Source organism: Aedes albopictus, chromosome 2, assembly GCF_035046485.1.
Source record: "Aedes albopictus strain Foshan chromosome 2, AalbF5, whole genome shotgun sequence".
Taxonomy (NCBI): domain Eukaryota; kingdom Metazoa; phylum Arthropoda; class Insecta; order Diptera; family Culicidae; genus Aedes; species Aedes albopictus.
In genome coordinates this window covers 396,170,716-396,185,044 of record NC_085137.1, presented here as the reverse complement: position 1 = coordinate 396,185,044, position 14,329 = coordinate 396,170,716, and the positions used below count along the sequence as shown (strand labels likewise).

The window sequence follows — 14,329 nt, the reverse complement described above, 5'->3', positions numbered from 1 at the left end:
CCATTTTAAAAGCCTTATAGCAAACAATAACGCAAGCATTTATTGCTTTATGTATACCATTACTAAAGTATGCATCATTTTTTAAACACGTAAACAAAAAATCCACATCCAGGAGAAAAATGCAGAAAGGTTTTAGATGGAAGAACCAGGGAGGGTGCAGGCACGTCAAACTCGAACAAATTACGCCTACCTAACATGCATCGAGCGGGCCTTCCCAAACAACACAATGCGATTTCGCGGGCCAGCCCCATCGACAAAACAAGCCGATTTCCAAGCAGGATTCGACCAGGCTTCTGGTCGCGTTGCCAGTCACACTAACACACTCTCAAAAGATGAGCAGTAGGCCTACCTCGCCGCATGCGGGTCCCCTGGGAAGAACCATTCTAAAGAATGCAAAAACTTGAATCAAAAATTTTCAGGGATTGCGTCAAGCTTTGATTTGCTTGCTTTAGATGTTTAGGGTTGGTTGATAAACCTAAATGGTGTACTGTATTTACTTTGCTGATTGAAAGAATGAATCGGCCGTTTAATCAATCACGTTCAAGGATAAAGAACCATTCTAGGAAAGTATTTCTATATGATAAATGATGTTGCTGAATGAAATGGTTTAACATTTCTTGGTTGGGACATAAACGAAATTATTCACTGAGGGAGCCAATATTATTCAAAACAACTTTTTCAAGCTGTTGAGAATACAGTAAGGTAAAATTTGAGCTTGAGTATACTTTCCTTAAATTGAGCAATTTTCCCGATAGACAGGCATGGCAATTGTAGCACACATCGTAGGCGCGTTCGGATTCCATCGTGGAGCAACATCAGCAATCAAGGTTCGATTCCCGAACAGAAAAAAAACTCATCGGAGTGAGAAAGTTGAAGCAGGATAAAGTAGACAGACGATAAACACTTTTTTTTTTCTTTTGTCACATACGATTTTATTGCATTAGCTGTAATTGATTAACAGCTTCTATATGGTACAAGCCTTTTATATACTTTAGCAATGACTAAAGAAAAGCTTGTTGTTGAAGCATTATATACACAATAGTAGCGCCACTTTCAACTGTAACCTTACTTTAATGGTACTTATATGACATATCAACTTTATATCGCAAGTCATATAATACACTATAAAGTGAAATTAATGCTCAATATACAGCTCCATGGTTACTTGGGATGTCACTTATGCATTTCAGGATTTACATGTTCCTGAAAACATCAAGCGTCCTTATAAGAGTTTTATAAAACATAACAAAAATTATAACTTTTTTCTAAAAAAAAATATCCTTGTGCAATCTCTAGGAGAATACTTGCTATAGCCTTTGTCCTTTGAGCGAAAAGTCTTTGAGAAATTTGGATAGGATGCTGATAAGAATAAATTAAATTTAAAAATTATGAAACTCTGTTACTCATCCAGAATTCTGGTTGAAACATTCTTACATTTTCAAAATAGTTAGTGAAAAACAGTTGAAACAATATTTTAAGGGATTTTTAGTATCTGATGGAATTCCTCAAAGCACGCCTATTGTAGTTCATAAAAGTAGATATTTCTAATATTTTGTTTGAAAGATTTCTGTTGTTTTTCATGAAGCTCTTGGATGTACTCTTTTATTAAATTTGTGAATAAAAATGTTCGGAGAAAACCGGAGTAAGGTATCCCTTTTTAGTAAAACTTTAGCAAGTCCCTGGTAAAACTCCTGTTTCTGCAAATTCTCGAGAATTTAGGGTATTCGTAGTTTCTAGTTAAACTACCAATATTCAAAAGCATCTGGAGCAATATAGTTGTATGATTTGTGGAAATAAATAAATCCCAAATAATGAACCTGCCTCCACATTATGGGGGAAATACTTTCTCAATAACTAATCTTTTAGGAAATCCTGATGAAATAACGGAATGCTAGACGGATGCTAAGACAAGGTTGCGACCATTCATTTGCAAAGATTTACATTCATTTGCTATTATTTCAGTTCAGAAGCATGCTATCGAAAAACAATGTATGGATGAATTTAACCTTGTAGTTTTATCTAAAAGTTTGCCGAATAACATTGGGGTCGCAAACGTATACCAAAGCAGTGAGCGAGCTGTGAAGGCAACTCTCCACGCGGTGAATGTAAATTTCATTCACGCTGTGGAAAGTTGCCTCCACAGCTCGCTCACGACTTTGGAATGCGTGTGCGACCCCAATGTTATTCGGCAAACTTTCAGATAAAACTACAAGGTTAAATTCATCCATACATTGTTTTTCGATAGCATGCTTCTGAACTGAGATAATAGCAAATGAATGTAAATCTTTGCAAATGAATGGTCGCAACCTTGTGCTAAGATTTCTTTGATCTCTCAGAATTTACGATTCCAGCCTAAGTAACCTGCCTGTCTTTCTGCAGTAGCCATTAACGCTACCATAAAGTTCGCCCCTGGTTTTCTATTAAAATATCTTGAAAATGACCCATCAAAAATACTACACTGAAGATTTCTCTAGAAATCGTTTCCAAAATTCTTTCACAAGTAATCTTTCCAGATATTCCACCAGAATGTTTTTTTTTCTGGGCATTCTGTTATTGCCTATATTAGCTTATATATTAGTTTCCCAAACAAACTTACCAAGAATTTTTCAGAAGAGATTATTGGAATATTACTAAGAAATCCACTAATAATAAGTTTGTAAATCCTATAATCATAGTGTATTCTCCTTTTTATTTTTATTTGCTTAAACAACTGCATACTTTGTACTAGTTAGTCATTTATGAATTTAAGAAATTTTTAAGGCTTCCTACGGCATCATCAGCATCGGCAGCCATGTTGGATATGTGGCTCAAAATTTCAAAGTGATAATTCTCTGCCACCAAAGAGAATATTCGTATGAAAAAGTATCATTCTATATGCTCACTCGCAGTGAATACGATGATTCTTTTTCTGCTGCGTTACTGCAGAATTGACAGTTTTTTATCACTTCAAAAACGCGAGGCAAACAATCATTGAAAAGCAAAAAGTCAATGATTCGTTTGAAAGCTTAGTCGTAACTTCAATGCACATCATTGGATACGAGACAAACATCACATAACTTATTTTCAAGTTCATATGAATACTAGGTATGTTAAATCTAAGGATTTGAAAATATGCAATATTAATTCTCTTAAGTTTATCATAGTAAGTTACGTTTAATTTTCACTGTAAATCATTCTATTTTAGAATCGGGAAAAATCAAAAAGCTATCGGGAAAACCGGGAAAAACTCGGGAATTTTATTTGCTGCTCTGAGTGGCCACCCTGATGGGTGCTCACTTCTTACAAAAAATACAAAAATAAGAAACAAAACAAACAGCGCTTCAATCCTTTGTTTTTCGTGGGATGAAAATGGGAGCCATATGCTTAATAAGGGAACCAATACCCTATCACTTGTTTTTAGTTTCCACCTAAGATTATGCGATCTATCAATAATTGATTCGAATCTTCATTATACTTGCTACCGGTAAAGTAAGTGTGTGAAAAAAATCATCTGCAAGCTTACTTGAAGATGCGTGCTTTTCCGAATAAGTGTTTCTTTATTCTGTCAGATAATAATTAACCATATCTCAAAGCCTACTACACTTAGCTGAAAGTGCATGATTCCCTAACCAGTCGAGGTACTCGAGGTATTCGCTGATATTGGTCGAGCTATTCAAGCAGTGATCCACAGATAGGAAAGTTGTTCATATTCATTCTTAAAAAACATTGCTCAAATGTTTCTTACTGGCTTTACGTCCCAACTAGAACAGAGCCTGCTTCTCAGCAGTATTTGTGGAACGCTTTCACCGCCTAATTTTGCGTCCGTAGTCAATACAGTGGGGACCGGATTTTGTCAGCTTTTTGACCCGATTTCGGCAGCCTTAACTAAGATCCCCCACTGCAAATGACTGTGTGCATACATATGTATATATCGAAGATATTTCATACACAAGAAAGTTAAAGAAATTTCCATTATTAAACGTTTTTTGGGCCAACCGGGAATCGAACCCGTCACCCTCAGCATGGTTTTGTTGATTGCACGTGCGCTTACCACATCGGCTATATGAGCTATTCTTTATAATTTCTTCTGGAACAGAACAAAGAATAAACGCTGCCTGTTGTCATGATTACAAGTTATACAAATTTCTACAAGAACTCCTACAGCGGTATCCAGGGCCAGGGGTTTCTTCAAAGATTTCTCCAAGAATTGCTACGTCGAATTTCCTAGGGATTCTTTCAAAAAATCCTGCTGGGATTTCTCCATGTATATTTTTTTTTTGTCTTTATTAAAGAGATTTTCAGCCACCCATTATTATGTATATCTGCTTTGATTAATCCAGGAACTTCTGCTGGAGTTTTTACTGGAATTTTTTATAAGAACCCTCTCAGATATTTCCCTAATAACTGTCCATGCATTATTCCTATGATATCCTCCGGGATTCCTTCAGGAACTCCTGTTGGCAAGGATGTTTTAGATCATCTGGCAATCGTTTGACTCATTTGTCCATAACTCAGTTCAGAAGCCTAATTTTGAAAAGTGGTGTTCGGCAAACTTGTAGATTAGTGTTTTTCCTACAATTATCACCAAGGACGCCATATTCTAACTCTAATATTTACCGCGTAAAAGCGTTAGTACCACCTACTCATACTAAACGATCTGATTTTTCGATCGTTTAGTATGAGTAGATGATACTAGCGCTCAAGCGACGTATATTTAAGAGCTAGAATATGGCGTCTTTGGTGATAATTGTAGGAAAAACACTAATCTACAACTTTGCCGAACACCACATTTCAATATTAGGTTCCTGAACTGAGTCTTGGACAAATAAGTCAAAGGATTGCCAGCTGATCGAAAACATCCCTGCCTGCTGGGATTCTTCCGGAAATTCTTGCTGGTATTCCTGCATGACTTAACCTAGTAAGTACTACAGAAACCACTCTAGTGATGTATTCAGGGATTTTTGTAGATATTTCAGCAATTATTTCTATATGAATTACTCAGTGTATTCATTCTTGAATAAATCAACGGATGGCACAAATTTCTCAAATGGAAGAGAACGTGCCCAACGATCTATTGATGAGTAAATCTAGCCAACTTTGAAGGATTTTTTTTTTTTTTTTCAAGTATTCCTCTTAGGATTCCTTCAGGGATCCTTGTAGGAATTTCTTAAAATGTTCCTCTTTCAATGGCTTCAGCTATTACACATATAGGAATTTCTCTAGGGATTTTACTAGGATTCCTCTATTATATTTCTCAACTGGGCATCCTCTGTGGATTTCCCGGGGGTTCCTTTTTAAATTTTTTCCAGGATCACCTATTAGGTATTCCAAAAAGAAATTTTTTTGGAATTGCTTCTGAAATTTTTTCAGAACTGCTGCAGTCCAGATGTTTCCCCAGTATTTTTTTTTTTTTGGAAATTCCTTTTTGGATTTCTCAAGAAACTTAATCTGATATCCTAACAGAGTTTTCGCAACTCAAAAGCGTGTTTCTTGATACAGTGTATGAAGGAATTTTACCTTGTGTTTTTTTCTAAACGTTCGTCGAATAAAGTCAGTGCCAGACGCAACGAAGCTATGAAGGCAGGGTACACTCGTACACTACACTCGTCTCGGAGACCGGAGTTAGTGCAATTTACATTCACCACGCCTCCAAAGTTCTCTCATGACTTAGGTATGAATGCGTGTGCGACACTTACATTATTCAGCAAACTTGGTAAAACTACAATGTAAAACTCCTTCATTCACTGTTTTCGATAGCATACGCTTCTGAGCTAAGATAGTAGCAAGTGAATGCAACTCTTTGCAAATGAGTGTTCCCATCCCTGGTAGACGATCCAAAAAAAAAAAAACAACTAGTTGAACGGCAGCTCCTTAAGCTAAAGTTGGCTTGAAAGTGCTTTGCTACACTCTGGTACAGAAAAAATGTTTGTTTTAATAATCCTTACAAGGATTTTTTGAGAAATATGTTACAGATCCCTGATGTAGATGTTATTTTTGATTTTCCGGTAAGAGAGTGAAGGCTTGCAACATTCCTGGTGACTTAAAACAGGTTTTAGAACTTTTTGAGGATGTTTTGATAGATTTCACAAAGTAATTTCTGGTGAATCTCCGAACGAATTGCTTTTGCAATATCCAATTCCTTGTTATGTAAGATTGGCCAGTGAGTTGCTGATCTTTCATTAAGTAGATATCATAACATCAGGCTTTAGCAGACAAGACATTGATCAAATGAATTATTTGACATAACGCGCTTTCTTCGGAAATTACCCGTTCTCTTCTCGAAATCTTATGGTTAAGTAAACACCCCGTTGTCTGGAGCCGGTTTTGAGACACACCCAGTAATCCCGTTAATGAACCCCTCCACTTGTTGTAACCATACCACTAACCATTTCTGTCCCGCCCTTTTTACCCTCCGCGCACATCCCGCAGGTATCGTCGATTGCTTTGTTCGCATCCCCAAGGAACAGGGCTTCGGAGCTTTCTGGAGAGGTAACCTTGCCAACGTGATCCGGTACTTCCCGACCCAGGCGCTGAACTTCGCCTTCAAGGATGTCTACAAACAGGTCTTCTTGGGTGGCGTCGACAAGAACACACAGTTCTGGCGCTACTTCCTGGGTAACTTGGGATCCGGCGGTGCCGCTGGTGCCACCTCGCTGTGCTTCGTCTACCCACTCGACTTCGCCCGTACCCGTCTGGGCGCCGATGTTGGCCGTGCCGGAGCCGAGCGCGAGTACAACGGTCTGATCGACTGTCTGAAGAAGACCGTCAAGTCGGACGGTCTGATCGGTCTGTACCGTGGCTTCAACGTGTCGGTCCAGGGTATCATCATCTACCGTGCTGCCTACTTTGGTTGCTTCGATACTGCCAAGGGAATGCTGCCCGACCCGAAGAACACCTCCATCTTCGTCTCGTGGGCCATCGCTCAGGTAAGTGTTGCGATTTTTTTTTTCTCGTACCTCTGCCACTTTAAAAAGGATGACCCGAATCGATGGATTGCATAACGACTGTGTTTCTCTCGTCGTCGTCGTCGTCGACGACACACAGACAAGGCTTCTCTCTTTAAAGCCCACATGCAATTATCGATTTTTACAACGAATACTGCCGTTTTTGATGACGTCATTTAGCGAACACAAGCTCATCAGACAAAATTAGCTTAAGCAGTGGTTTTCAAACTGCGGTCTTGGGAACGGTTTTCTGCTACTCTCAAAATGAGTTTTAATCTGTATACGGAATGATAACTCCTCATCAAAACAATGGTCAATAATTGTTTATCTGGCAGTCCTCGCTCGGGATGTCTTCTACCTGAAAACCAGGAAAAGACGGATTCCTCAGGCATACTTGAGCTAATCAGAGACATTTACCACAGAGGCAAAGTTCGGAATTTCCAGATGCTTGAAAGAATTTCAGACTTCAGAGTTTTAGGGATGTTTTGACTGTTCCCAACGATTTTTTTTAATATGACGGATTTTCCCAAAGAAGCTGTAACAATTGCTGGTAAATCTTGCAATGTGTGTGAAGTGAAGAGATTTTTGAGCAGTCGGACATCCCAGTCCCAAAGATGGGCAACATCACGCCTGAAACCGGTCGACAGAAAAGGTAAATTTTAAATGCATGACGATTGCAAGAACGATAATTGTTATGTCTTGTCTCGCGTCGCATCTTGTGAATGTCTAAGGTATAGTTTTGTTTACCCTTTTTTTAGTAAAAAAATAGAAGTTGCACTTTAGAATACTAAGGCTGCATTCTTGGTGAAATTACCGAGAGAAGCTTCGGATACATCCTTGGAATTTGACTCTTCCTTTGGAAATCTGTCACAAAAAAAAACCTTTTTAAGGTGAATATATAACAAAGCCACACCTCAAATTTGCAAGAGCACAAATCTGAGGAATCAAAAGGCGGATTACGCTGAAAAGTTGATCGATAAGTGACACGCTAGTGCTGACCTATCAATCAACTTTCCAGCGCAAACCAAACTTCGGTTCTTCAGATTTGTGCTTTTGAAAATTCGAAGTGTGGCCTCGTTATATATCCACCTCAACAGAAATATTTACTCTAAGCAATTTTCTTGAGTTTCATAAATTATTATTATTATTATCTTTATTTAAGAGATTTGCAGCCCTAGGCTGGCTCATCTCTGAAGAGTTTTATAAATTTCCTCAGTATTGTCCCGGAAAATTTCGAGAGTTTTTCCCACTGGATTCATGTTAATGACTTTATAGTAGACCGAGATATTAAAAAAAAAAATGGAAATCTGAAGTACCTACGTCTGAAAATTTCATAGGAAAATCACATGTTCGCATAACATACACAAACTTATGTAAACATCAACGTGATCAGAATAATCAAGAACGGCGAGAACTACCAAGCTTGAGAATGAATGATTTTCGACAAAAATATGTTATTTTTACCGTCCGCTAACGTCAGCATGGTCCTGTTCTCACTTCTACTACACCAGAAAGATGCTGATTGTTGTTATTTTTCAACGAAGGCACTTCTCAGACCACACATTATAGTGTGGCGGCGACAGCAAGCAATGCATACGTTCGTAATTCCCCTTGGCCTCTACACGGGCGAATGTGACACAGTTCTTATCGAACGCGCACACGTACAGAAACCGGGCGATTTCCGTTGTCCGTCGTCGCGCAGACAGGAATATTAGTGACTTCCACTTTTACAAAAGCATCGCGAGCGTTGAAAAGTCGTTACGTAAACTCTTCAATGCGACAAGAAAATGCGTCTCAAATTTCGGGATGTTTAAACTCCCGGATGACGCAAGGTGTCGAATGGCTGAGTGATGGACACAACGGTCATGATCGAGGCCGAGTCATCGTCCCAAACGCGACTGGTATCCGACCGTCAGTCGAAGGTCGCGACTCCAAGAAAAGATCCCGCTTATGTAACGTCGTTGTTTTCTTTCTTCTCTCAATGGAAAACACCGGACGTTTTGAGTCTAAAATTAGGATTTTCCCCTCTGTGAATGACGCTTAGTTTTTCCCATTGACGCGTGTAACCTCGAGATTTAAGATATTCTCGAGAGTCGCGAGATGGAAATCAGCTACGCAACGCAACGCGTGTTTTGCCTTCAGCTGACGCTCGGGCTCTAATGTAAAACAAGGTCATTTCAATCAGCGTCATGGCGCAGCGCTCGTTAAACAATTCCGTCTACTTGTTACCGAGAGACTTAATGCAATTCTGATTTACGACAATGCGGGAGATGTTCCGATCTTCTCCCAAATGCATACCTTTTCCTAGACCTTACGTAACGCAAAAGAAGTTCAGCGCACCACATCGTCAGCTGATATAACCTATAAAATACCCGTTCTATGGAAGACCGAAATTTTTATTCCATCGCCGCATACAAGCGCGTGATTGGAAACGGGAAACAGTGCGTCATCCTATACGTATATAGCACTACAACTGCGGCGAAGAAGAGAGTTTCGCAACCATGTGGGAGCAAAGCCGGCGATGAGAAAGAAGAGAGTACCGCCTGTTTCTGCTTCTGCCTGCCACATGTTCAACCTCGTGAGCGCGAAAGAGAAACGCAAATAAAATCAATAACCCTCGTAAGCGCGACGATGATGGCTGCTGGCGCTCGGGTTCGGTACAAGAGCAGCCATGCATGCACGGAATTCTCCTGATTCCTGACCTCGCGCTGCTCGCGGGTGCTGTTGTCGAGAATCTCAAGCATGGCGACCTATCAACCGACTAGCGACTATACTACGGCGATGGGCGTTGATAAGCAGCGAGATTCCTTTCGTTGGTACCGAGCCGAGAGTATGTAGAGTTCAAATGTCACCACCCGCCAGAGCATCTCGCTAGAGGCCTGGCAAAACATTTCGAAACGATGCAGTTGCTTCAATGGGCGTTAGTTTAGTAGCATCGTCGCTATTTTTAAAAACTTGCGACGCGAGCACTTCTGGTAGAGTATACTCGAGTGCCAAGAAATCTGGGAAAGTATACCTTTGTTCGACTGAGAGGTGTTTGACGGGAACAGATGGCCCTTTCTACTACACAAAACCTGGCATTTTCGTTGAGAAAATCGATTAATTGGTTGCACGTGCCACGAACCTTCCCCAACCAACTAGATAACATCAATGACGTAACGCAATTGATTGTCCCTGCGTTTTAGAACACCGTGTGACGTCACTGCTTTACATGCCAAGCTCCTTCTGGTTCCAAATTTTCAACTTCGACTGAGTGACGTAACAGTTGTTTGGTTTCGTAACAGGCAGTTCGACTCACGCACACACAACACACACCCACAACGACTACAGTCATGGTATGCCCAGTGGTTCCTCTTCGACGAAACACCGCCAATTATCGTGTGCGTTCAAAAGTCTATAGTCCGATGATTTCAAGGCCTCTGTCAATGGCTGCCCTTCGGGAATGACGACCGACCAAAACATCCCAGCCCAATGCTTATCGCTCTTGAAGTGTCACATGTAGGCTCACACGTACGCAGAAAATCTGAACTCGTGTCTCCTTGTAATGCGGCGTATACCAGCTTAAACCCATTTCAAGGTCTCTCGGCACAACACGCCAGAGTTGTTATCGCCTCTGCTCGATAAGCACAGTGTGATAACGTGACAGGTACTACCCTGCATCATCGCACACCTAATCGCAGCAAGGAGTAACGCGATTGTCGAGTGGTGTTGTTACGCAACAGAGATTTTTCTCGTGGAGTTTCTTCTATTGACTTAACTTCATGTTCTTCTCTTAGTATCCGTTTTCTTATTTTTCTTCGAAAGGATTCCACACAGTTTAAAAAATGATTCAGAAATAATTAAACGGAATCAAGAATTGACCGGTGATCAACCGGATAGAACCGATTTTGCTTCCTCTTAATTGACAAACGTACAAATTTACACATTAAGCTCCAGTGATGTGTCTAGCGTCTACCTGTCTAACGACATTCAAATCGGACAATTCTTATGGATTTCCCTCATAAAGCAAGTAATGTCGGAAAGCAAATTTTCGAGTCATTTTGAACAAATCTATGGGTACCTGGAATATATTAGTTTATGGTTGATGGACGGGGGGTAGATTTAAAGCTACCCTGTGTAGGAAAAGTAGGATCATCAATTCTACTTTTCCTATACAAATTAGTGACCTAGCTCAGGCAGGGGCTCGTCTTCGTTCCAGGGCGTGAGTGAGAGACGGATCATTACCTGGCTCAGGCAGAGGCTCGTCTACGTTCCAAGGCGTAGGTGAGGGACGGACCAAATGGATTAAATTGGATAGGGAATTCCATATACAACTGTACGAAAAGACAATCTTGATTACCTGAACAGTTGTAGACAGAGGTAGACAGCATTTCCTATTTATTTTGTTGGGATGGTAGAGTCCATGCACATAATCCCACAATAAAGAATCTCAGGGTGGCCACCGAACCGGGAAAAACGGGAAAACCGGGAAAAAGACGGGAATTCGGAACGACCGGGAAAAAAGCGGGAAAAAGACGGGAATTTGGAATGATTACCGGGAAAATTGTTGTTAAGAGTAACTTGATGTGCATATTTGAATTTTACACCTCATCGAAAGTCTGCAAAATCAAAACCAAACCAAAATACTCCTGGGATACTTCTACGAAATCCCAAGGAATTCGCCTGTACAATCACTTGGAATTTCCTTAAAACAGAACTTGGGATTCTTCCAGAAGTTTCTTCTAGAATTCCTTTAGGTTTTTGTACCGCTTGATTATCTCTTGGAATTCGATGAGATTTTTTCGAGGAAAGAGTTTCTTACATCTGAGATTTTTTCAAAAGTTTCTTTTTGGATTAATCGGTGTCCTTTCTTAAATTAATTCTAGTTTTTTTTTCAGGGAATCTTTCCGAAATTTCATCAGGAATCTTAATAGATAAGAAAATCATTACCACTAAACTGGGTTTTAATCAAGACAACCAATTTATTCAAGAGTTCCTTTTAAGATTCATCAAGATTTTCCTTCCACAATTGTAACAGGAGTTGCTCCAATCTTCAAAATTTCCTACGGGAATTATTTTTTTGAAATCCCTCCAGAAAATTTTTCCTTTTCTTCCTGGAGCTTCCTTTGGGGTTTCCCTAGAATTTTCTCCTGGAATTCCTCCGAAAGCTTTTTTTAGAAATCAATCGGTAGTTTTTTCTGGGATTCTTTACAGAGTTTCTTCTGGTATTTCTCCAGGATATCATTCTGTTACTCATCCATCTCCACGAATTTCACAATTTCTGCAGGAGTGCCTTCTGAAACTTCGATTTTGAAAACTTCCAAGAGATTTTGCTGAATTTTATCTTTATTATTATTTGCTTTTGGAATTTCTCCAGTGTTTCTTACCGCGTTTCCTTCAAGAGTTCTTCTTGAGCACCCTACAGGAGTTTGTTCAAAGAAACCTCCAGGAGTTGCTTATGAAAGTTGCTTTTGGAGTTGCTCCAGGAGTTGCTTTTGGGCATCCTTCAGAAGCTCCCTCTGCAAATCACCCAGGAGTTCCTTTTGGATGATCTCCCAAAATTTCTTACAAAAACTTTACGATAACTATTTCTGGAAATACTCCAGAATCCTGAACATCAAACTACTGCGGGAGTTTTGTAATCGAGAACTCTTCCAAGAGTTCCTTGGGAAACCTTCTAGACATGTGGGAGATTCTTTTGGGAATCCTTCAGAAGTTCCAGGAGAAATCCCTAGATCGAATTCATGATCCCAGACCAAAAGTTCTATTCCCTAATTTCCAACAGACTGACTTAAATCCTAAATTCCCTAAAGGAACCTCTTCCAGAATAAATCAATTAACGCTCGAGCGATCGTGCTGTTGTGTTTTGTACAACACGTTGAAAAAATCTCGCTTTTTGAGTTCAGTATTAGCGTGGTGCTGGCGGTGGTGGCCAACCGCGCTAGTTATGGACGGTTAAGGAATCTAGAGGAATCCACAAAAGATATACAAGGTGGAATCGCTAACAGAAGTTACTGAAGAAATCCAAGATAGTATTTTTGGAGTAATCGAAAGATGAAATCTCGGACAAAACTTTGTAAGAATCTTTGTAAGAATGCTCGGTTTCACCGCCGGGGTCATATTGACCCCTTCGGCTCCAAATGGTTAAATACCATGCGATAATAAAACAATATTTCAGCTTGAGCTTTACCATACTGCAAAAGCGATTTTTGCTTCAAGAACTCCGAAGAACGTGAACAGTCATAGTTAGCTACCACTTCTACACTTGTTTTTTTAAAGTACAAGAAAATAAGTAAAATAATGAGTGAGGGAAAGCTTTTGAATTATGCACTATTTGGAGCTGAATGAAAATATGTTGCAAGTAATTGTGTAGCATACGCCTTTTATGTCATCATTGGTAGTTACTTCCATTTTTCCATAGATGCATTACGTCAAGAATAATATTAAACTATAAACATCTAGTACATAGTATTCACAGGATTGCAAGTGCATTTTCACATGGTACTTATCCATATGATACGAAAATTGGGCGTTACCTACTAAAAAAATGTGCATTTTAAAAACCGGGAAAATTTCAGAAATCGTACCGGGAAAACCGGGAAAAAGACGGGAATTTCAAAACTGATATTTAGTGGCCACCCTGGAATCTAGAAATGCCTAAAATTGATTTGGGTTTAGGATCAGGGTGTTAACTGCCTGGAAAAACCAAATGCTGAAAAATAATGGAGGGAGCTTCTAGATCGCGTAGATATTTACGGCCAGGGATGCCAAATGTCATGAAAATGTCATTAAGTAATATGAATAAACATGAGTATTTACTCAAGGTTAACCTGACTTGAACAAAGTAAAACTAAAGTAAAGCATTTACTCAAAACCGTATGCAAAAAGTATAATTTACTCAGAATAAGTTCGAATTTTAAACATAGCATTTGCTCTGTCAGAACTGGTGTTTACGTTTTGGTTTTTGGGTCACATGAATGAAATTCAGAAAATTTAGGATAAGTAGCTGAGGACGAGAGGACGAAAATCCGGATTCAGCTAAAAGGAACAATCTGTGGCCCTGATACTGTACTTATGATTCTTCGTGATATTTCATTTACGTGTTTCTATGAATACTCCACGAAAGTAAACTTATTCTATGAATACTCCATGAATAAGTTAAAGAGTTGTACCAGGGATTCTTATAGGTTTTGTTCCTGGGTTTCCTTCAGGAGTTGTTCCAGGGATTCCTCCAGGTTCATCAAAGGGTTGTTCCTGGGATTCCTTCAAGAGTTGTGTCTATTGGATTCTTCCAGCAGTTATCCATTCTGGCATTACTTTTGAAGAGTTCTTCCTGGGGTTCCTCTTACAGTTGTTTCTGGAATTCCTCCAGAACTCTTCTTGAGATTCCTACAGAAGTTCCTTGTGGAAATCGTCTAGAAGTTCAT

The 14,329-nt window shown here is 39.6% G+C and overlaps 2 protein-coding genes across 2 annotated transcripts in view; both read left to right on the top strand.

Annotated features, from left to right (window-relative positions):
* The window catches only part of LOC109414878 (DAZ-associated protein 2), a 353,216-nt gene that overhangs the window by 268,150 nt on the left and 70,737 nt on the right, over positions 1 to 14,329 (top strand). The window lies entirely within an intron of this gene.
* Positions 1 to 14,329, top strand: part of LOC109413463 (ADP,ATP carrier protein 1) — a 37,186-nt gene that overhangs the window by 20,620 nt on the left and 2,237 nt on the right. The window contains exon 2 of the mRNA XM_019687138.3: positions 6,409 to 6,905. Coding sequence (XP_019542683.1) covers positions 6,409 to 6,905 — 497 coding nt within the window. The remainder of the gene's footprint in view (positions 1 to 6,408; positions 6,906 to 14,329) is intronic.